This window comes from Agrilus planipennis, unplaced genomic scaffold, assembly GCF_000699045.2.
Source record: "Agrilus planipennis isolate EAB-ADULT unplaced genomic scaffold, Apla_2.0 scaffold18, whole genome shotgun sequence".
Classification (NCBI taxonomy): Eukaryota; Metazoa; Arthropoda; class Insecta; order Coleoptera; family Buprestidae; genus Agrilus; species Agrilus planipennis.
This window is the reverse complement of record NW_020438920.1, coordinates 1,997,756-2,023,601: the sequence shown is the minus strand read 5'-3', so window position 1 is coordinate 2,023,601 and position 25,846 is coordinate 1,997,756. Positions and strand designations below refer to the sequence as shown.

The 25,846-nt window shown below is 34.5% G+C and overlaps 2 protein-coding genes across 2 annotated transcripts in view; both read left to right on the top strand.

Annotated features, from left to right (window-relative positions):
* Window positions 1-13,662, top strand: part of LOC112904236 — a 17,502-nt gene extending 3,840 nt beyond the window's left edge. Inside the window, exon 3 of the mRNA XM_025973776.1 lies at window positions 12,921-13,662. Within this exon, the coding sequence (XP_025829561.1) occupies window positions 12,921-13,170 (250 nt within the window). The 3' untranslated portion in view covers window positions 13,171-13,662. The remainder of the gene's footprint in view (window positions 1-12,920) is intronic.
* A 3,234-nt stretch (window positions 13,663-16,896) lies between these two features.
* The window catches only part of LOC108744091 (G8 domain-containing protein DDB_G0286311), a 29,452-nt gene continuing 20,502 nt past the window's right edge, over window positions 16,897-25,846 (top strand). The window contains exons 1-2 of the mRNA XM_018479684.2: window positions 16,897-17,131; window positions 23,906-24,049. Coding sequence (XP_018335186.1) covers window positions 17,062-17,131; window positions 23,906-24,049 — 214 coding nt within the window. The 5' untranslated portion in view covers window positions 16,897-17,061. The remainder of the gene's footprint in view (window positions 17,132-23,905; window positions 24,050-25,846) is intronic.

Here is a 25,846-nt window from a genome sequence, read left to right as displayed (position 1 = left end):
ACCAACCAAAAACTACTGCGTAGAATTAATTGGAATTTTTCACACACAAGCCTTGCTATATGAGCTCTCAAAGCATATAAAAATTATACGGCTTAAATGTGAAGTTGGGTGGAAAAGAATACAATTAAATCCTCTGTCGGGAAAAAACGAAATGACTTTCCGAACAACCCTATAAATTAAAAATCGATTCAATGCAAAATTTACACATAAAATCGTTAGTGTAGTTCTTATTTTGTTAGATTTCATATGTCCAGAAACGTTGTACGAAATAAATATGGATTTATAACTATTTTAAATAAAAGCTGTTCTCCCATAACAATATGAATGTAAATAAACACTTCTACAATCCCAACTACTAATTTGATAACCCATAAGAGCAAAAGATAGTTATAGAACTTGAGCAGCAACGATATGAAGGGAGTCATACAAGGATGCACATTGTCACCGCTACTTTTTAATCTATACAGTGATGATACAAGATGCGATAAACATCATTACTTATAGGATAACTTTAGGGATAAATGCACAGGGGTAAAAAAGTTTAGTATGCTTAGATTTGCAGATGATATAATAATATTGGCATCTAGCAAAAAGGAGTTAAATATAGTATTAAATAAAATGGAAGCAGTATTGACAAAATAGTATTGCATGAAAATAAGCAAAAGTAAAACAAAAATACTAGTATAGAAGGGAAGAAGAAAGAGTGAATACGAATATACGAGACGAGAAATTAAAAGAAGTGGCTGATTTTCGGTATCTACGAAGTCAGATAATTCAGGGTGGAAAAAGCAGTAAAGATATAAAACAAAGAATAGCGCAGGGTCTAGTCGCCTTTAACAAAAACACGTCACTTTTATACTTGCGAAGGGTTAATTTAGAAATTCGAAAAAGAATGTTATGGGTGCGAAACATGGACGGTGGGCGCGGTGGAAAAGAAAAAGTTAGAAGCGTTCGAAATGTAAAGTTACAAGCGAATGATGAGGATACCGTTGATAGAGAAGGTTAGAAATGAAGAGGTACTAGGAAAACAGAGGACTTTATGGAAGTCAATAAGAAATAGGCGAGATAGGTTGGTAATAAACCTTCTCAGACATGAAGGTAGTCAGAAACATTTTAGAAGCAGAAACAGGACTTAAATGGAGCAGGGGTAGACCTAGATTAGATGGCTGCTAACAAATGGTTAAGGATGTTTAAGGGAAATGCGAAGATTAGCTCAGGATAAATAAGAGTGGAGGTGAATGCAATGTTTTGGTTTATTGCAGTGGGATCAATGTGGAATCGTAATGACACCGTGTCGAAAACTAGGCCTAAATTAATCTATCTTGGATGTTTTTCGCACAATGTTATATATATAATAGATCATGCGCATCGGTTTTCGTTTTGTAACAGCTATGTATGAATAGTTGCGAATATCTAATTTTACTTTTGTGGAAACGGAATGTAGGAGAACAAAGATTGTACCTGTTTGTATTTTCGTGTATGGTCTATAATAATCGTCTATAATAGGAATACATATTTGTTTTGTACGATTAAGGCTAAAAACAAGTCTCTGAATTTAATTAATTTTCAGAACAATACTCGACGGTTTGAAGAAATATATTCTAATGTTCTGTTTTCTAAATAGGTTTTCAGTTTGTAGATTCGAAACCAACTCCATGTGAACGGGTTTTATAAATAAAGAAAGATAACTGAATTTGCTTCCATGAAATTTGCAAATTTTGTAAACAATGACCATGGAACCAACCTAATTCATATTCCCTTGTGATATATCAAACGATTCCGTATATGTATAGTAATAATTACGGCCAATTGAAGGCAACAGTAATTCACTATCACCCCAATGTCGAGAACGTAGCAAGCTTTTTTTTGTATGGGCCAAGGGTGTGCCACACTGTCGCGTGATGCGTTCAAGTTCCGTAAAAATGATAAACTTAAAGCATAAGTAAGTATTTATTTAATCTTACATTACTCAAAACGCCTTGAGTTTCATGATAACATTAGTAGATATATTACGCTGCTAAGAAAAATAAAGAAGTGAAATTTTTTTGGTTAAATAATTTAGAAATCATGTTCATACAGGGAAAATCGAAAAACAATAGATACATACATTGTATTTTGGCGTCAAATAAAAATATGGTATAGTTTTGCATTAAGTAAACCGTTTTAGTTTGTGTGATTTTAAATTTTACGTTTTTAATTAATATTATATTAATCTAATATTCAGGGTGGATCAGCAGATGGATCAGAATCTTCAATGCAGTGTTCTTGAAACAATGAAAAAAGCTAGATCCCCCCAAGTATCGATTAAGTCAATGATAGTAACTATAACAAAAGGAATTTCCGGTAAAATTAAGTATAAAACTCCTAGATCTCTTAGAGTTTAAAACTAACTGCAGCGAATTTTAGAATTACATTTTTATACGGAAATATTTTTTTAATCAATTTTATTACACTTACTACTGGCTCAAATATTGTACTATTTGACTATAAACATTACAACCAGTGTCGGATTTACCGGCAGGCTGAGTAGGCTTGAGCGTAGGGCGGCAAATTTGGGACCAAAATTGTTTTTTGTCTTACAGGAATTAGAAAGATTCACATTTATATACCGAAATATTATCAGGTCCACACAAACAATTCAACATCTAATATGTTTCACCATTCGTGAGATGACCGTTCACTAAATGTGCGTTGATCTAAAATCCAATGTTAATTAAATCGTTGGGTTGTAAAAATAATCTAGGAACTGACACATCGATGCCCTAGTTTACAATCATACTAAATACAGTCACTAGGGGCGGCAAAATTTAAATAGCCTACTGGCGGAAATTATGTAAATCCGCTACTAATTACAACACACTTTTTAAAAGTGTCTTTGCTATTAAGGAACGATCAACATGGTCGATTGGAATAGTCATTTGATTGACGCGGACAAAACTGACTTTCATGATTTAGTATTACCTAACAGATAAAGTCGGTGTGCTCTTCAAGTTTACATAAGAAGAATGAAGAGAATTTTTGGGAGGATTTCGAATATATCTCGTATAATCTAAGCCGAAAAATCAGCATCAACAAATAAGTTGGCGCAGTGCAAGGCCAGAATTCTAAATTCATTTTGGTCATTTTGGTAAAATTGTTCTCATTCATTAAGAGTAGAAATTGGTCGAGGACTCCAGAGAAATCTAGAGATAGGACCGGTACCTGGTTTGGATCTGTCTCGGTAGATCCAGCTCCTTTTTTAGAATCAGGCCAGGTACCAGATAATGGTAGAATTGGTGTGTAATTCAACCAGAGCGAAAAAAAGAAATAAAACAGTAGTAATAATAATAGGTGTAACGAAACCACACATTTGTAGTCATTGAGAAATCGAAAATCAGCATCAGAAATTACTTTTCAGTACATAGCAATCTATATTAATTAATTTTATACTTTTAGTATTTGATGCTTATGTACTGGGTACGAGCAATATCGAACTACATAATTTGTGATATACATGGTTAGAAATTATATACAATAGAACTTGGTTATAGCATCACTTAAGCGATCGGCAATATTTTGAAGTAACAACTAAATATCGTTATTAAAGAAAATTTGCGCGGTTTCGACTATACAAGACAAACAATAGGAGTGACCCGAACGGTAATGATAATAAATGGGCAATATTTTATCATGTCTATCGAAGTGCTAATTGGCCAAAATAAGCAAGAAGAAATAAAAATGTATATGAAGTTATTAAGTTATAAGTTTGTTGTTGTTATTACCTAGGCATTTAGTATTAATTTTAGTGGTAATTTGCAGAACTCTTGCAAACTGACATTACATAAAGTTGTCATTATAACCGATGTTGTTATAACCAATAAGTTCCATTATAGTTATTGGATATTAATTCTCTGAATCGATTCCATATACTACCATTTGTTTCCAATAGTACAAAATAATTAATCAATAATAAATTTCTATTTTAATGAGTTTTTTCTTACCTTCCCAATTTCTCAAAAACGATCTTATTAGTTGTATCTGGATCTTGCGCCATTTACAAATACCATAACTGTAACAAAAAATTGTCGTTTTGTAATAATAAATTTTTTGTTTTTAATGTGGAAAATTATTTATAGTTCGTATACACATTATCATGCACTATACCAATGTCTTGAGGAAAAATTGTTATTTACATAACTAATCAATCGGAAATTAATAATGAGTCTATAAATAGATTGCATGGCTGATTCATATCACTGAAGGATAATTAATTCGATCTAATTTTAGAACATTATTCTAAAAACAGAACCATTTGTTATCGGTCACTGACAAGAACAAGGTCTTCATTAAACAACAGTCCGAAGGAGGCTTGTGAATCAAATTTTTAAAAGTAGCCACAAGTTTAATAGCAAACTGATTTATCATTTAAAATGTGTATTCAATATACATGTTAGGTTGAAAGATAAATATAAGCAAAGGAAGTAATGAAAACAGTACATTTTTCAACAAAGAATTATTAACAAACTTTCTGTCAATGTCGACCGTCAATATTCTTAATTCTTCTTCAATTTTCTAGTCTAAAATAGTTCACACGAATCCACTTTTGACAATTGTCAATGTTAAACGGAACAGTCGATTGATTTAAAATCTGACAAGTTTGGCGGAGATGTATGTTCCATATTCACGGAAACAACTCTGCGTACGGTCCTGTAGATGTGTGAAACAATTTATTAAGTTGATATGCTGCGTTGTCTACGCTTCTTCGAATTTTGACAAAAATGGTTTTACCCCTAAATACAACGCCGTTGGCATATTCAAATTAATGGATTGAAGCAAAAATTCTTATTAACATGGTGCCCACTATTCTAAAAACGACATTGGATAAAGCAGTGTGAGCAGTGACGTAAAAAATTTACAACAACCCCTTCCTCCCTTTCTCGGAGAACGTGTATGTGTAGAAAAATACTCCGATGGTGGTTAATACTGATAAAGTTACTAGAATCTAAATTCATAAACCATAAACCAAGAGTTACTTTAAATTTAGCAGAAGTCAATATAAGAGACTGGTTAAGTCAGATAATTCAGGATGGATGGAACAGTAGAGATATAAAATAAAGGGTAGCACAAGGTCGGGTTGTTTACTCGGGAGCGGTTGATTTGGAAATTCGGAAAAGATTGTGTCTGGGACACGGATCTGTACGAGTGCGAAATGTGGATAGAGAAGATTAGAAATGAGGAGGTATTAGAGAGAGACGGTTAGTAATGAATTATTAAAATGAGTAGGAAGACAGAGGGTGCTATGACATTCAATAAGAAATAGGTGAGATAGGCTGGTAGGGTATACCTCACGCATGCAGAGGCATATTAGAAACATGAGTCAACAGGAATAGAGGTAGACCCAGATTAGATTAGTATTCACAAATATTCTACGACCTCTCCCCCAGGGGGTCTTGATACCTACTTTGAGAATCACTGGGATAAGGAGCGGTTGACAGATTTTAGTGGAAGAATATACGAGCAACATATTAAATTTCGAAAATGAATCCGAAAATGTTTTTAAGGGCAGCAATTTTGGTTTTCATTTTGCAGTTGTGGACATTTGATTTGATAAAGTTGCCATCTTTTATTATTATGTAGAGCATATAGAGCGCATGTGAAAGGAAGTCAATTAGCAGAGGCTCATGGTAACTTACGATTAGGAGTGTTTTCTTGATCAGCAAATTAAGTTGTCTTCAGGAAAAACAAATACTTCACAAAACAGTTACGCTTATTTTAACAACATCCAGAATCTAAAAGAAGTTTTCCTAGCGGAATTCTTACTATTTTAGTCTCACAAAATTTCGTAATAGTCCACAAAGTTAACAAAAGTTATAAATAGTTTAAAAGGTCTCGAAATACACTTTTTTCTCAAATACCTCGTAAACTGTTGCTTTTATGTTAATTTTGGTGATTATAAATTTTGTTTGTTAGATATATCAGCATAAAAAAGTCGACTGTCTATCTCATTCTTAGTCATTAGTTTTGTTCCTAGTTACGTGACGGGCCTTCGTGTAAGCCTTGAAGAAGCCCGATAATTTAGGGCGGAATGCAAGCACTAGTTTTTACATAATAATGAGGTATTTGACCCTTTTTGCATTCGATTGCTTAAAACATTTACCTAACGATAAACATACCGCTGTCAGCACTTCTGTAAATTTTTGTTTATTTTTGAAGTGAAACTTCTTTACGCACGGTAGGGCAAGTTCGTTTCATACGAGTTGCTATGTAACGAAATCATGCAACGGATGTCCCTCCTTTACTCGACCGCGTAGTCGAGTTCGTAGTGGGGATCGCTTGAGCCGTGAGCGCGTTTCAATGCAACGTTCGTTACAGGCAACTCCGGCATGTATAGTGTAAAATTTAAATTCATAGTGTACNAGTAAATTTTCTATACCTATGTAAGTATTACGGAAATTTTGGCATGTCTAAATATTTAGATAATATTATCATCACCAATAATGTACAGTAAAAGTAAGAGAACAAAGGATTCTATGGATGTCAATAAGAAATAGGCGAGATAGGTTTGTAGGACATCTTCTCAGGCATGAAGGTTTAGTCAGAGACATTAGAAATAGATAGATCCAATACAACCACCCAGTGATTCGCATAAACATAAGGTAATAACCTTACCGAAATCCCCCAATTGTTCCGTCAATGATGATCAGGATTACCTAGCGTAATTGTGTAACGCGGCGTCGCTAGTTGTGGTGGTGGAATTTCGTAGGCAAACATGGGCATGTAAGGAATGTACTGCTGATTATTTCATAATTCGCAAAAGCAACGGAGATACATCCTTGTAGGTATGACGTATACAGATAAATGGATACAGGGAATTCCCCCGCAAAATCCTCAAGCGGAATCTCTGTTTGCCGTTAAATGACTCGGATACTCAAACCAAATAATGAATAAAAAATAGAGAAATTGTGTAACTTAGGATAAACATCTGGACGTTGAGTTGTCATTTTTCTTCAAATTAGAACACTTTGTCAGCACGAAAGCTTCACAAGAACTAACTTCTGTTACATTATGTTTGTAAATAATAATTCAACACCCGGACTACTGGATTTTCGATAAGTGATATATCCAAACAAAGAGAGGTAGACATAGGTGGCGGTTATAGTAAAAAGTGTTTATTTTTTATCAATCTGCAACATCCAATAGCTTTTTCTCGGTGCCAATCATACTCTTCCCTGTCCGTATATTTTGTGGACGAGTACATTGTTTTTTTTTTATATTTTCAAAATATAACTTAGTTTTGTATCTTGTGGTAATAGCACTAACATCGCCAATCGAACGGTGACTACGGTTCCTAATCGTTGTCACGTGCNTTAAAAAAAAACCGCATCAAAATCCGTTGCGTAGTTTTAAAGATTTAAGCATACATAGGGACAGACAGCGGGAAAGCGACTTTGTTTTATACTATGTAGTGATATATTTAATCACAAGTGGCTACAGGGTTCATCGTATAAGTCATTATTTTTTTGAAGTACTGTACAATAGTTCCCAGCTAAACGGAGATGGGATAGTGCCTTACCTCAATTTATTGTGGTGCAGAATAAGCAATTTTGTTATTCCAATATAACATGTACATAGTTATTTACTTAAGAAGTTAAACAAGACTTATGCGGCGCCAAATGTAGATACATTGTACATTTACACGTGGGAATGTATTAAGTTTGCAAATTATATACTTTTGCACTATGTAGGTAATTGAAATGTTCTACTAAATAAATAAAATTAAAAAACCGTTAAAAAAATAAATACAGGCAAATGAAAGATACTCAGTCATGCACAAATGAATTTACCAAAAACAAAACGAATAAATTACAAATCTCATTGGTATTGTCATTATCGATTATTAAAGAATCATTTTTAAGTTAATTTGTAAAAATTAAATAAAAATATCCTAAAACGATTTTCTACAGTATTCAGGAGAATATAAGAATATCAGAAGTATCAGAAGTATTATAGTACAATTTTCTTTAGATTGCCACCACGACAACTAGTAAGAAGAGCCTTTCTACGAATGGGCGGAGGCTCCTCGTAGTAATCCAGAACTGATGTATTGGTACTCGGCAGAGTGCGAAATTTTTGAGAGATATTGTGCTAGAAATAATTATTTATTTGTACATCAGTTTCAATAAGCTGCAATGGCGAATATTGTCGATGCGAGTACTAAATACTAATCACAACGAGCAACACACCAGACAAGGGTGCTTGAGAATTCACTAAGAAACGAAGTGGGTAGAGGGGATAATCCTCCCACAACACTCGCGAAATGGATGTATCGAGCACCAAAGGGGTGAGGGAATGAGACCACAATAACTACCGAAAACAAAATAGCAATTGATAATATTGATGGATGCAGCGTCTTCTAGAGCTAGCTCTCGGTACTAGAATTGTGAGCAATCTTGTCCGCCTCGGTGTATAACTTTCCAGCGGGTAACCAAGAATTCTTGTAGGATGACGAATACGAATTCAATTATGTCACAATCTTCATACGGTGCCGTTTGTCAGGAGCGTTAGATGCAATACCAGCTGTTTGTAAGTTGGCCAACAAAGTCAATCGGTGGATTAGATTTACTCCATAAGAGGAAGAAAGATTAGGCAAAGTGACCGTATACTAGAAAGAGTCAATGTATGTTAACCTTTTAAGGAAGATTTAGGAAATAATTTCCAATGCGAGACTTTGTATAAAGAAAAGTATCAGGGGTGTAGAAGTGTAAGTGCAAGTATTTCTTCGCGAACTTCTTAATGAGACAGTCACATTGTTGCAGACCTCTGCCAGTGACTTTATGATTCTTAAAGGAATGCAGTAGTTGGGGAACCAGGTGGTCATTAATGAGGATCAGCTTCCAGTTTGGCTTAAGGGAACCCGAAGATAATCCACATTAGGTAGGCAAAGTTTTAAGATACCAGTTCCACATAAGGAATGACCTAGATACACATAAAGTTTGAACTCATGATCAGCTAGGAATGAAGTACTGTCCAGACGAACGAAGAGTTTCACTCCAACAGCACCAAAATTTTTAGATATTAGTGCACTCCCTAGAGATGACAAACATGCCGCAAGAGTTTACAAAGAAGGAAATGAAGTAAAGACAATATTTATCTTATTAGCCTTCATCAAGATGAGCTCGTCTGAGAAGGCCATGGTAGAAACATATGAACTATTTCACATGGTGCTCCATAAAAGCTCGTGGCGAGACCAAGTAATTTATCAATAACCTTATTAAAGATTGTGGAAGGGTGGTAGAATGTTGAATTCGTCTGGAAAAGTAAAATAAATTTTCAAAAGTTCTCAAGGATGATGAAAGAGCTTGATGGAATGGTTAGATGGTTTCAAATACTTTTCTTATATTCGAGGGCAACCACATCATACGATCGTCCATGCTTCAGCCTCGATATAATGTAAATATATAGAATCAGTGTATTAGCCAGGGTGTCGCCTATTTTCGTGAAACGACGTTAATGGATACATTCAGATATTGCAGCTTTAATGGGTCTGGGGGACTCGGTGGAGAAGACGTTGTAAGGTTGTGATAAGCTTGCAATGGTCGGCATACAATCCTTCGTTGCCATTCGGAATAAAACTGTACGTAATTTAATGTAGGCAAGCGGAATGATATTATGGACTAGCATACTGGTGCACTAACTAATGCTGCTGGCGGCAAATTGGGAGTACTTTTGACCTAAGTGGTGCTTTTACCATTAGGGCCTGGAGCTAAAGAGTGCTAATTTGTTTTGGCAAAGTAGATCTTTTTAGAACCAATTGGATAGAAGAAATTTATAAGTTGTTTGAGGTTCGTAACGGGGGCGTCAAATCAAAGGATTAGATATACGAAGATGTGGCGGTAGGTACTGTCGATGGCTTTAAGTGGGAAGCAGATGTTTAGCTTGACTTTTTACTCTGGAAAGATAAGTTCAGTCAATGTAGTTTATTTGTTTAATATCCTTGTTTTTTTGCTGTAGATTTGAGTAAATTGGACTAGGAATGGATTCTAAGTTCATTATGAGAAAATTCTGCAATAACAAAATCGACCCTCAGTATATATTCCTTCTTGGATGGGTAGGGATAAGGATATCCGATCTCTCAAAGAGGAGTAGATATGTGCCCAATTCGTCGAGAACATTGGAAAGGTATGCCAGAAAGGGGCTCTCTACAATAGAGACAGGAGTCCTCTCATCCAAGCAATTTGAATGTGAAGATGACAAGAAATCTCTTAGTGATACTTACCGGAGTCTAACTGGTTTTACGTTCTCTGGATAGAAGTATAGATGAGGTCCAGTTTATCGAGATTGCCATCAGGAGAACTAGTAAGAGAAACCTTTCTACGAATAGGTGGAAGCTCCTCGTAATTTGGAACTGAAATAATGGTACTCGGTGGAGTGCGACACTCTAATAGACATTGTACGTGTTCAAGTTTTTTGCGACTGAGTCGAACTTCGTATTTTGTTCATCAGTCTTAGCATTAGCTTCAATTTCTACAATTTTAAAGGATAGTGACATTTTCTCTCCTAGGTCATACATTTCTGACTTCGGGCTCTACGTTCGTGAAAATGTAAGCCAGGGAAGTAGAAAAAGACACTGACATTTTAGGTACGGCTATTTCTGCTTTCGCAGATCTTCATATGTTTTATATTTGGCTGTATTTTGAACCTTCCACGAACGACAATTTTCTGAGAATTAACGAAAACGTCTTGAACAAACTAATTATCTTCGTTTATCGTCAAATTCAGTGGACCGAAGAACTAAAAAATTTTCCTACTGTAATGAATGTAGGCGTCCACAAGTCTCGGTTAACAATATGAGTAAATTGTATCTAGCTCAAGTTGACCTCCCTAATCTGATTGTTTTAATAGGTCAACAAATGTATAAGCTTGGAAATAATGAAATAATGTGCGATACCGAAACAACAACCAAGTGTTTATTTCCATTAAAAGGCAACAATTAAACATTTTAATTTATTTTTATTAATTTACTAATTTGAATTTGAAGTTTATCTGTCGCAGCTTTGCGATACTAATACCCAGCTTTTTCGTGGTTAAATACGAGTCCACTCTGCAAAAATTGTTGTGGTAAATTGGGTTGAGTCTAGAGTCACCATTTGACTGGTCTTGACCGAATTGAAATTCGAAAAAGCAGGAAGAGCGGGGCTTTGTACGAGTGCGAAACGTGGACGGTGGGCACATTGAAAAGGGCAAAGTTAGAAGCGTTTGAGATATAAACATTACTTCTTGACATCGTATCAAATAGGAGAATGACAAAAATACCGTTGAATTGAAGAATAGGTAGCGCTACGGAATTAAACGAGTGATAGAAGCGATATAATGGTAGAACACCTTCTGAGATATGAAGGGCTAGTTAGATACATGCATATTAGAAGCAGAAACGTGAGTTAGGAGGGGCAAAGAATGGCTGAGCTTGGATAACTGATCGAAAAAGGTTTTAAGTGTGGTATTTTTTATCGTTTTGATCAAAGGGTCATTTTAAAAGACGTAATAAAAATTTTAATGAAAGCCAAACACGTGCAGGTACTTTTATCTTAATGTAAATGAGGATCTGTTTACATATAAATCTATCGGGTTGTTCGGAAAGTCATTTCGTTTTTTCCCGACAGAGGATTTAATTGTTTTCTTTTGCACCCAACTTCAGTGCTAATTTGGCGGTATTTTAGTTGAGTGAAAAATTAATGAATTATTTTTACTCGGGGGATTTATTGTTTTCTTTTGCACCCAACTTCACATTTNAATCTGCAACATCCAATAGCTTTTTCTCGGTGCCAATCATACTCTTCCCTGTCCGTATATTTTGTGGACGAGTACATTGTTTTTTTTTTATATTTTCAAAATATAACTTAGTTTTGTATCTTGTGGTAATAGCACTAACATCGCCAATCGAACGGTGACTACGGTTCCTAATCGTTGTCACGTGCAATTGGCCTGTCTGCGTACCAGCTAGTGTGAAGGCCACGAGTAGGTACATGTGTTTCGTCATTTGACGCTTACGATAACGAAGGGCGAGAAGATAATTCGGGCGCCAGTCTGGCTAGTGTTCTCAATCAATAACAGCATGTTAACTGGGGTACCTTTTGTGGATAGTTTTTACACCCCTTATGTTGTTTCGCGATTACGAGATTCACTTTACAGTATTTCCAAATGTTACCTTTTAAATATTCCGGAATACGAATCAGATATAGTGATATAGGCATATTACCTGTGTCTAATGTTTTACCATGTAGATAAGGTAAAATGTTTACCGAACATATAAATTACACATTTTATGTCGCATGAGTGAAAGTGCACAATTTGGTGAGTATGTTTTTTCAACGACGCCTGACTGAAAATATAGCACCTGATTATTTAAAAACTGTACTAAACTAACCAAACTCATAAAATCTTTTGAACAAAGCGTAACATCCCTCGGAGGTCTTAAATTACATTTATTGGGTTTATTTTACGTTATTATTTATATGAAAAGGTGGTCGAAGATATGTACGACTTTCTTTATAGCACGTCATATTTTTCAAAGGACAATAACCCTTCGGCCGGTTCTCAATTCGCCTGTACTTATATCAGAATCTTTAAAATGCTGTATTATGAAATTAACGAATTAACCCTAGCTCTTACTGTGTTTTAATAAATTTGGAAATTATATAGCAATACATTTTACAACCAACATTTTTGCAAAATATATATTCTATTTATGACATTGTTTTATTAATTATTAATAGTGTTCAATGTTAATATGCAACATCAACTTGAAATCACTTTTCGATTTTGAACCACTACAAAACAACATTCCCGGCGGGGGGTGACAACAGCAACAAAAATATTTTCCTCATTAATTTGAGGAAATTTGCAGTGGTTCAAAATCGAAAAGTTATTTCAAGTTGATGTAGCATATTCTATTTATACGAGTATACTATTTTGAATGTACGAATTATTAATTTAAGCGTTTGCATAACCCTCAACGTTCCTTATCATTCTTTATTTTTTATAGATGCTGAATGTGCTTATGGAGAGACGAAACATATAGATTGTAATTCTTGTTCTTGTACAAAAAATGGTTATTGGGCTTGTACAAGAATGGCTTGTATCAGCGGCGGTCTTAATGATGCTTCTTCTGGTGAGTATCAATACTATCTATAACCAATAACTTCTCTAACGCATATTTAAAAATGCACCCTTCGTATACAAAACGCTTGATTTTGGAACCTCGATTATTACTTATAGTTGTATTAATACGAAGGCGTAGAAGGGCCAAACACAATTTTTTTATTAATGTTCGACTTGTAATCCGAAATTTCGAGTTGAGTATTTATTTACCCTTCAGTATACGAAGATAGCCTATCTCGGCCAGAATCAATAGTATCGTAAAATTATGATTCGGGCTGATGAATCGTGGTCTAAATAAACTGTCCAGATGTTTCGTTGACAATTGTGACTGAAATCTTCAGCGCTCATGTTATCAATACAATAACACTGAAGATATCTTAACCCGATCAGTCATCTGGACCCAACTATACAAAGATTACATTAGGTTGCGATTCAATAAGCATTTAGAGTTACAAGTTGAAATTTCGAGTTGCAAGTCGAAATTTTGAGTTACAAGTCGAAATTAAAAAAAAATACAACGTGTAATTATACAACACGCTACTGAAGTGAAACTTCTTCAAACACACAAACATACCGGGATAGGGATTAAGGAATTGGCGTCAGTGGCGCCGTTTCGACTGTAGAGTGTAGGCACACATACACAAACACATACAAAAACATTCATACATTTTGTTCGGGCTACACTATACATGCCGCAGTTGCCTGTAACGAACGTTGCATTGAAGCACGTTCACAGCTGAAGCGATCCCCACTACGAACTAGACTACGTGGCGGAGTGGAGGGGGGACATCCGTTGCATGATTTCGTTACATCGCAACTCGCATGAAACGAACTTACCTTACCGTGCGTAAAGAAGAAGTTTCACTTCAAAAAGTATGTTTGGCCCTTCTACGCTTTCATACTTTAGAGGGCATTGAAAATAGAATTCATTTTTCGTTCTTCCTAGAAAAATAAGTCTCACAAACATTTTCTTTTGCATATTCAGAATTCACAAACGATTTCTATTCGATTGAATACTTGGAGTTTATTTTATAATTAATTAAAAGCTCCTAATCATTAAATTAATTACCAGTTAACTGATTAGTTACAAACAAAATTATTTCTGTCGCAATCAATTTACATAGACTAATATTTAAGTATCTTTTCTATTGGCTGATTATATACAGCTTTAAGTAACGCATGAGTAGTCTTTTTGGCTACAGCACTTGCCAGAGTCTTATTAGNGTTCGTCGCCCCCTTTTTACTTATTTCTATTGTTTCTATCCCATTCATACTTTGAAGAAACGCGACGGTATGAGATGAGACGGAACTGACAAATTTGCCACAACCTTTATCAGTCACCATTAAGAAGAAAAACGAAATGTGTGCTGGGACACATAGTAGAAGTGAAACTTCAACGGACAAGAGGAAAAACGAATGGCAACGGACAAGTGGAAAAACGAATCGCAACAAAATTTTTACTTCAAGTTTTACGGGCAGATTGTTAATGTAGGTACTTGTCCAATTTGAAAACTTGCCCGTAAAAGTAAAAATTTTGTTGCCATTCGTTTTTCCACTTGTCCGTTGAAGTTTCACTTCTACTATGTGTCCCAGCACACATTTCGTTTTCACAGGTTTGCTGCAAATTATGATTTTGTTTTTACACAGACCGCAAATACAGGCAATGATGTCCAGCCATGTGGAGAGCAGAGGTAAGAAAACAACAGCTGAGCACAGCACATGCCGCCGGGACTCTAGCAGACTCCCCGCTCTCCGCGTGGTTAGGCATTATATCCATCTAATACAACGTTGCCTTCTCTCCGCCACCGCCAGCCTTTCTCTCCCTTCGTCTCTGCCGCCGCTCACACTGCGATGTACCTCTACCCCCTCCACGCGACCCTAAGACCTTTTCCTGACAGAAAATACCCTCCGTCTATATAGAAGTTTCACTTCAAAAATAAAGCCACACTGTTACAAAATACAAAAGGTTTTATTATTCTGCAAGAAACAGAAGATGATACATTATTACCTGACGTTTATTCTAGTCGACTTTTGTACGTATATTCGTATGCGTCCATTGCAAAATGTCTGCCACAGGTATTGTAGTTTAGAATAACATGAAATTTCAGATTTGATTCACATTGTATATTTGGAAAACATTGACTTGACTGTAATTCTATTGGTTCTAACCATGTACCTTGCTATAAAATCAGAGACTGAAGGAGTTGGAGCTCCAGACAAAGTGACGGCATAAGTGATCGGCAGGAAAAAAAATCAGGATATTCAGGACTCAGAAACTAAGGGGGACAAACCTCAGCGTTTAAGAATTGTTTCATACGGCAATAGACACAGGAGCATTTAGATATATGGTGGTCAACCTTTAAATAGAAGACGGCTTGAAAAAAAGTAGAAGAAGAAGACACAAGCGACCCCTAAGAAAATCTTGCATGTCTGCACGAGATAATCTTTCAAACGCCACAACCGATTTTGATGATAAGAAGAGACTGTCAGTTAACCTATCATTTTAAAATTGATAACTACAGTATCGACGAATTAATTATAAAACAGATAATTTCTTATAATAAATAATAAAAATTAGTGCTAGATATGTGAAATCACTTAATCAGTTAATACCAGACTTTAACATTTTCACGGATGTTTTGCTAGTTAGTACACACATCACTGGAAACCACAGTAAGAATAAGAATTAGTATTTACTTCGTTTTATGCATACCACTCATGTTTTAGTATTTGGGTTTTAGTTTCAAATTGGTAGTCATTATGGATAAGATTGCTTGCTTTTTTAACATTTCAATTACCTTAAAAAAGCACTTAATCTATGGGTGAAACAGTTGGTTTTTTGTAAATAAATGTTGTTTCTTTTATATGGATAACCATCTGTATAAAGAAAGAGGAAGTGGAAATTTTCCAATCAATATTCAGGTGTATTTTTTGTAACAACAGAAACATTTTGTAGTTCCTGTAGGTTTTTGATTTTATTCACTCATTTGGACCGGATTTCTTTCTATCTATCTATACATGTCAGCTATAATTTGTTTTTTTTATTATTTATATAAAAACTTGGTTTTACGTCCTAAGTACGTGTCGAAGATCGTACACAAGCATACAAAACTAATTTTTCTATTCCTCGGGAACAGCTTTTTTTACCCTATGTCCTTTTCTGTACCCCTGACAATGAGTGTAAAAATTTCATGATAGTTTTTATCTGCGGCTTCTTTCGAGTTGATGTCCTAAATACGTGTCATACAACACTAATTTTTCTATCCTTCAGGAACAGTTTTTTTTCTCTGGATAAAAGGTACCCTATGTCCTTTACTGCACCCCTGACAATGTGTGTAAAAAATTCCATGATGATCGGTTGAATACTTAAAGAGAGAAATGGTAACAAACAAACCCACATTTGTATTTATAAAATTAGTTAAGATGCCGATCCCAAGAATCCCAAATGACTTTGATACTTTTATCATTCATACATTATTTTTAACTTTAACTGGCTTTTACTTGCATATATACTACTTTAATTTACTAATGTAATTTCTGAAACAATTTAACTTTTTTATCATTTGTAAATATTTCATCGTAATAAATGGTTTCCGAGTAATGTATTAATAGATACACACCAAATATTTCAAAGCCGCCTCTGTTTAATTGTGGTCATTTTCAATAATACTATGATAACAAGTGAAGGAGTGAGTGAGAGTGCGAGGATATCGCATCGTACAAATACATGCAAACGAGTACACGTACACACTTGTATGTAAACGAATCTGAGAATTAAATCTCATTAATGTATATCCCCACTATGAACGAACTCCCATCCGTCTCATATAAACAGATGTAATCAGTTTAAACGAATTGTGTGGTATTTGTATGAACAAGACACTTATTATTTATTAATAAATTTGTTTTATTGTTATTTTCAAGATGTGCTGTGTTAAATTGTTGTTGTGTGTTTTTATCATTGTTGTGTGCAATTATGGATATAGTGTACAAGGTAATTAAATTAAGTAATTAAATATTATTCAAATTTAAGTATCGTTACGAAAACGTGACGACTTTTAATCGCTGCGTTTGTATCACCGAAAAACATATGTACATTCGAATTTAATGTTTCATTAATTATTATTAACACTTACTATTGGTAGATAAGGAAAACAAAAAATAAAGTAGTTAGTTATTTGATGTTCTAGTGCAACACACGTTAAAAGTATTTTACTAATATAAAAAGTAAAATTAAGGATTTCAAGAATGATGTACATCAATTTACAAAAACTTGTGGAAGTTACTGTGTGTGGTAAAACAATAATTGTGGAATACGTAATTTATATCATTTTTAATTAATAATTAAAGTTTCAGTTATTTTTTAATTTCTTTAAATCTACTTTACTGTTGCTAATGTTCATACTGCCCGTCTTAAAATCAAATGTTGGTTAACTTGGTGTTATGTACTCAAATAGGAGACATTTGAACGTGAACATTCATACCTAATTGAATCTTGACCATGAGGACTGGTTTTGGGGGTTAAGTGATTATCTAGCGGTATATCAAATATGTATGTTAATGCTTTAACACGTTTTCGAAAAACCGCTTAACAGTTGGCGTGCTCTCGACTTATCGTTCAGAAAAGTCATGAACATTTAAAGGGTAGATTAAGCAAACATTAGGCAGTATTTATAAAAATAAAGCATTTACTTTCAAGCAAAAGGTTACAAGTAAAAGCTTGTGCTACAATTCGTATTAATAATCTATACCCTTTCCTTGCAAGGAAATGTTTCGGATTAATAAAATAAAAGGTACAGATTAGACCCTATCGATTTCGACAAACTAGTTGAAATTTGCATTGTGCAATCAATGTGTGTCTGTTCCGTGACAGCTGTTTATTTTATTTGTTTAATACATTCCTGATTTACTTGTGCAGGTTTGAAAGTTAGCAAATTTAAAATGGTTCGCACAATAACGCAAAATTTTTTTCATTTTCTGCAAAGGTGACACGGCTGCTCCACGTGTTTTGGGATACGCGCCAAGAAAGTGGTCCGTCAACCACACCACATTCTCCTCCTCAAATCTTAAACGTTTTAAAATTTGATTCTCGTGGTGTACGTCTTGGTTTGTAGAATTTTCTTGTACGTAAATGCACCATATCAGCCATAACAAGCACAACACTGGGACCACACAACCAAATATAACTTATACAAGTCCTTTCAGAAATACTCAAATTTTTTCGTTACAAGCTGTGTGATGCACGGGCAGCTACTGAAAAATTAAAAAAAGCGATACAAATTATGTAAAAAACCTTTTAATTTAAACCAAACCCTCGAAGCAAAACCTTTTTTTTATGCATATACCTTAAAGGAATTTTTGGAAGCAAAAGGTAAGGCTTCTTCTTATAAATACCACATATTGTCAGGATTGCGTTACGTTAATAGTTTTTTACTTAGGATATTCGTTATCTTGAATTTTGACAAATTGTGCATCAATGAAGGTTTTAATTCAAACAATTTCAACTTTTCAAGAATTTTATTTTGAAATACTTTAATAAAATTTTAATAGTGGTTAATATTTAATATTAATGTGAAAATTTATTTAATATTTATCCACTACAAATTAGATCAAATTGTTCAGGAAAAATTGTTGCTGTTGTTACACCTTGACCTAATAAGTACGTTTCGTTGTTGTGGCGCTGTAACCTCTCCTAGTGGTCAGGGCATTGGTTGCGTAAAGCCAATGGTCTCGCATTCGATTCCCAAGAGCAACAATTTTTACTGAATAATTTGAGGTAATTTGTAGTGGATAAGTATTAAATGAATTTTTACATTAATATTAATTTTATTTTGTTTTACTCAATTCTATAGCTTCTACAAACTATAAAAATTAAGGGTTTATATACACTAGTGACGAGTTGGAAATGAACATAGCGCTAGTCCCTTACATGCAATCATCAAAGGGCGGCATCATTTCATTATTTGTATGCAATCAAGACTCAAACGGCTTTAAACTTTAATTTTTCTTTTGTCTGCCCTTTTGTACAGCTGAGTTTTGAAACGACTGAATAATTTCGGTGAAACTTTACAGGCATGTAGAGGAGCTGGTCAGGAGTAACGTAGGATGCTTCTTTAAATTTCAGTTATTAATTGGTTACAATTGTATTTATTATTAAAATTAGAATTATTAACATTGCTGGAAAATATTGACGCAGAGGAATATTCACTTTCATCTTTTCAAGAATACTTCTTCGTATAGGAGAATTCGTACAAATACCTTCAGTCTTCTTTTCATATAAATATATGAATGAAACAACAAATACTATAATAAACGTGTTTATGTCGCTTTATTGTGTTAAAATATTCGATTACATTATCAAAATTTACTTTTCTGACCTTTTTAATCGACAATATGGAAAGATTGGTAAATCGCGTTTGGCTCATCGTGGATCATAAGTAAGATTGTATCAACCTTAATTTTGGGAAACTTCTTTCATAAGAAGCCACTGAATCACAAATAGTTAAAAATATCTTAAACTCAGCGCTAGGCTCGGAACAGACTGAGAATAGTTCCTTGGACCGCTTCTTGTAGAGAAATGCTGGCAGCTTCCAAGTGATATCTCAGTAGTAATATCACCAAAACAAAGTCTTCTGCAGAAAATTCATCATAGATTTTTGTCAGATTTCTTTTTCTGTTGACGTAGGCAGAGTTTTAGGCTGAACAACACCAAATGTTATGAATATTATCCATTGCCATGTAACCATGGTCCAATTCTCCGTAAATTCTAAGCCACCTAAAGTGATGGGTCATGCAACAAAACTGCCAACCGGCCGTCTTTGTTGATATCTAAGTGCAATTACAACTTTATGTCAACATTCAATCAAAGCACGTTCTATATTCTGTTATGTACCTGTACCTACAAAGCTCAAAATACTTTGAAAACTTTCAGAAGGGTGTATTCAAATTAATTCCACACCCTGCTTTATCGAAATACGGGAGATGCGTAGTAGGTAGTATAAAATTTTTGTTGAATTTCAGCTGGAAAGATAAACTCATTGTCAGTAAGGATTATTGTCAATTAACATCGTCACTAAATAAAATTCGGACCGTCCGCCTTATTTCTGCGGATGTTGGATGTTTTATTGCTTCAGCCGCCACTTTAGATAGCACGGAGTTTAGCTCTCTGTATCTCTTCTGGCAGTACTAGTCCAGCGTCTTGGGCTGTTTCTCCTCTGGCACACGTTTTCGAAATCTGTTCCTTCCTCTTCTTTTGAGTGAAGTCTTCGCATTTTTCAATTGCAAAGGAAATACCTCCTTTCATTATTGTCACCCTTTAGTGTTTGGCACATGGGGCGGACCGCCCCTTTTCGTCGCCACTGATGGGTGTTATGTTTTGCTTAAAATATTTTGAGAGTCTGGCTAATTTAGAACAGTTTTATAAAACCTCTACATGCCGTATTTCCCTTCAATTGAAACATCCCACATCCTCAACTCTATTTGTGAACAGTAATTTAATCTAGGACTACCTGTAAATCTATTAATCCCTGTTTCTGCTGCTAATATATCTCTAACTAACCCTGCATGCCCTACCAACCTATCTCGCTTATTTCTTATTCACTTCCATAGTTCTCCTACTTTTTCTAAAACCTCCTCGTTCCACGGTATTCTCATTGTTCGCCTGTAACGCCACATTTCGAGCGCTCCTTTTCCGCCGCTCTCGGCGTTCACGTTTCGCTTTCAAACAGTGGCGTACTCTAGACATAATAATCTTTTTTGAATTTCTAAATTACCCAGTTGCGAACATAAATGTGACTTGTTTTCGTTAAAGGCGACTATCCTTTGTTTTATATCTCTACTGCTCCATTCATCCTGACTTATCTGACCTCCTAGATGACAAAAATCAGCCAATCCTTATAGCGTATTGTTTTGTCAATATTGTTACCTTTTATTGAAGGTTATTTTTAACTCCTCTTTAGTTGATGCCAATACTCCTATGTTATCTGCAACTATAACCATACCTACTCAATTTTTTCCGCTGTATATCTATCCCTAAAGGTGTCCTGTCTTTAATGATGTTTATTATCGAGTCGATATATAATACAAAAAGTAAAGATGACAGTATGCATTCATGTCTCATTCTCTTCCTAATATTTATTTCTATACGATTTTTAAGTATATTTAACATCTGTCTTTCCCCTTTATATCGTTTTCTTTATTGGTAGGTACCTGTAATGCCAAAATGGCCTCCCATCCGCCTTTATTTCTTTTAACCCAAATATGTCTTCTTTTAATATAATAGGTTTTCCGTCCTTTTTCAATTTTTGTCAGTACGATTCTAGTTACGATTTTTAAGGCATAGGAAGGTATAAAAAGTTGAAATTCCTTCGTTAAAAGTATGCAAGAAGAAACCCTATCCTATATCTAATTCGAAAATCTCTAGGTTTTTAACTTCATGTTAATATTAAATGCAGCCTTAGTAAGAGCGAATAGACGAATCTTGAATACATTCGCAGTGTGTAACATAGTGTCAAAGATACACAAGAGCACATCACTACATAAATACAGATTTGTCTGGGTTAAAATTTAAATAATATTTCACCTTTATCTACATAATATATTTTGATATCAAAATTTTTGTTTTGTACTAGTTCTTTAATGATTCCAATAACTAAGTGAGTCATCGACTAAATAAACAAGTACAGTATTTTACCAAAGTTGTTTACTTCCGTAACTGCATAATATAAAGGAATGAAGTTTTATACGACTGATGTTGATAAAACCATAATTTTCCCATAATTTTATCTAGAAAACAAACAACAAATATGCACCTAATTATTTCGTACCAAGAAAGAATATTATATCGTCATGTTGTTTGTTTTTATTAAAGAACAAGTATTTCTGGCTTCTAAATTCCATAGGAAATGGTTCATAAACAGTGCGTTAAGAGAATGTCATTTAAATATTGTTATCATGATGAACCGGTATTTAGGAAACCATGACTTTAATGGAAAATCGGAAAATTTAATAAGATCAATAATGAGCCTCTCACAACGGTCTCTTTTAAGTAGTTGAGCATCATAATAGGCAGCACTCCAAAATATTTCATATATAGTTGCGACCATCAAAACTGGCAACAATGTCCGCAATAATTTACCTGTGAATGAATGCACGTATATTCCTTCTTGTTTCCACTTGAGACTGTACTCATTTGCTGCGTTTCGTACTCGCCCTTGTTAAATTAGGAAATGCTTCATGAGTAATACAGACAAAGTGTAAAGAAATAACTGAATAATTGTAAGTAGAGCAGCGGTTAGAAATTGCTTGGGTACGCTAAAGATCAAGGTCGGCTTTGTAAGTGCTTCGTTCGAATTATATCTTTAAACAAGAGTCTTTGCTTTTTTAAATTCCTGAGAATGTTGAACTTTCTTTAAAGACCAATATCGGCAACATCTGTTTTTCTGCATCTCTTTCTGGTACTCATTACTTGGTGTAATGTTATTCCTTTTTCTTTGTTAGTGTCCGCTGCAAATCCTACCTGGCGTCTCTTTTCTATGTTTACGATATTCCGGACGTCTGTCGTGAGTAAAAGAAGTAGTTGACTCAGCAACCGCTGTATTCTAGTTAGTGTGTTGAACGAAGAAACTAAATGCGACAGTTTTATTGCGGACTATACCAATTTTGAACTTCCCAACTACAGACATTTTGGACTCGGCAAATTAAGTACATATTCGGAATTCCTGTTTCATTTCATATATTCAGCGATGTAGGTAAAGATAGCTCGGGTGGGCCTGTGCTGAATTCATATTATACAACAGCTGGCCGTCAGTTTTTCGTTGTAATCCTATAAGGTTCCGTGTTTCATTCGGAAGTGCAGAACCCTACTAGGTTGCTCATTTAGTAGTTATTGATATTTTACTTGAAGAAGATGAGGAAATAAAAATAAAGGTAAACAAGAAAAGCAAGGAAAAAAATGGCTACACAAAAGTTTATTAGAAAAACTAAAGAGGAATTTTTCACACTGTGTATTAAAGAATTGCTAAATGAAGTAAAATTTCATCAGTATTTTAGAATGTCTAAATATTAATTTACCCTTTGTAACACCCTTCTGCTAGTTGCTAACTAACCTACAGTATCCTTCCGCAACATTGGTCACCGGCAGGCCCCCGCCAGCCGTGATCTAGCTTTGACGTACAAGGGTGAATACTTCATTATCATAAGATCGTGAGTCCTAAGACTGGTTGGGCACGTACCTCCACTCTTTTCTATCCTGAGCTAATCTTCGCATTTCCCTAAATCTAGAACATCCCACATCCTTAACTACTTGCGAACAGTAATCTAATCTAGGTCTACCACTACCCCTTCTAACTTCCGTTTCTGCCTCTAATATATCTCTGATTAAACCTTCATACCTGAGAAGGTGTCCTACCAACGTATCTCGCCTATTTCTTTTTAACTTCCATAGAATCCTCTGTTTTCCTATTCTTTCTAATACCTCTTCATTTCTAACCTTTATCCACGGTATCCTCATCATTCGCCTTTAATACCACATTTCGAACGCTTTTAACCTTTTCTTTTCCGCCGCGCCCACAATCTATGTTTTAGTGCTTACTAAACTGAATAATATTTTAATGGACATCCTACCGACATGTAGATGATAGTGGGAATCAAGCTTAATTGTCAGCTAATTTTAGAAAGGGCTATTACTAATTTTCTGTTAAAAAAATAGAAGCAGTTTCAGACTGTTAAAAGGTTTTATGCTCATTATGTTTGTTCTATCGTATTTCAGCAAACAATTGTGTACCTGGTTCCTTGGAAACTTATAGTTGTAGGACTTGTTATTGCACTAAAGCACAAAAGTGGATATGTAGGTCATCAAATGACCCGGAATGTCGGGTATTTACCCAAAAGGAAAACAAGAGAAAAACAAGAGGTAAATAATGTAGTATTTGTGGGTCATGTCATGATGCAAAAATAATAAGTGCATGAGGAAGAAAGTATTGATTTTAATTAATGAAAGCACTGATTAATTTAATAAATAGTTTGCTAGTTAAAGTTAATATTGAAACTAAGCATTTTATAGTACAAACTATTTCAAAGCAGACAATGATAAAACGATCGCTAAATATTCTCNTTCGGCCGAAACTGAGACCGTTGCCGAAATTCGGTTTCGGTTTCGGTTTCGGTCGTAAAAACCAGTTTCGGTCGGACACTATATGTTTGTGTTTGAAGAAGTTTCACTTCAGTAACGTGTTGTGTAATTACATGTTTTTTTTTTTTTAATTAACGTACTTTCACCCTCTATATTCCTATTAGTGGGCTGTTTTCCTGCTTACAAATGTGACTACTTGTTATTGTAAAATTTGTTCACATACCGAATTATGTTAAAATCTGATGCCTGGTTCTCCGACTATTACTCTACCTAGGTAATTTAAACCATAAGCGTAGCAATGATTTTTTGCTAGGAGGAGGGGGGGGGCAAGTTTTAAACTGTACCTATCATGCTTATAGGCTCATAAGGATACTCTATCGAGCTCATCGAGCTATACAAATAAGTGAGAAAGACAGATTATAAGGCTACAAGCGTCACGATCTTACCTCGAGCTCAACCAATCACAATTGTAAATAGCTCAATGAATTGAATCACATTGAGCGACGGAATAATTTGAAAACGAATAACAGAATTGATCGACTAAACTTTCTGGAGAAATTTCATGAATATATATATGTATATATATAAATTATTGAAGATTTATCTTGAATAATTGATATTATAGGGCGGGCTAGGAGGATTCTAGGGTAGGCCTGGTCCACCTTGCTCTGTTCAGCACAACCTACAGTTTTGTGTGGACAAAATAATAAGAACAACGGTGTACATTGCCTACGTATTCCCGAAAAATTTAATATACGGTTCGTTTTTAATATCATTTTTTTAATTAACACTTGCCAAATTAGCACTTACTTGATAGGTGCCTTAACAGACCTGAAATAAATACAAATATATAAGCCGGAATTTTATCACATTGCTGTCAATGATGTAACAAAATACACTAATTTTATTATTACTAAATGGTAACTACAGTTGTAGACAAAATTAATTAAAAGTGAAGCGCATTACTTTATTTTTAAAATGGAATGTTTCTAAAATTTGCTCCCCAAAATATTTTATAAATGATATGTTTAGACTAATCGAAAGTAAAAACTAAATGATTACCATCTTCTATAGTGTTTCAGTTTATGTTTTTCGAACGAATTAGGAAAGAGATAAAAGATATTCACTTTTGAGTTTACTCACCAACTATGAACTTGTGGGGGAAAAAATGGGTTGATAAATTCGTATACAAAGCAAAATTTTCTCTAGCTTTTGAACTTTTTCGGGACTCCAGAATGTTTGTTACGGGGAATTTCCGGTAAAATGAGAAATGTAGGAAAATTGTTGGTTCTAAATCTTTCATAAATGATGAAGAATATTTAGATTATTTCAATCTGTTTTAATATTCCCATTCATCGACCTATTACCAAAATTAAAAAATAACGTATACAAAAACCGCACTTTAAGCTTTTAAATTAAAACTATAGTAATACAAAAGAAACTAAAATTCCAAAAAAATTCTTAAATAAGTTTTCAACAGCTAGAAATTATATTCGAGATAGAAGAAAACAATTGGAAAATAGTGACCTGGTCTAAATGTTTACATTCCAGTGTATTGTTGGTTGCATACATATGTAT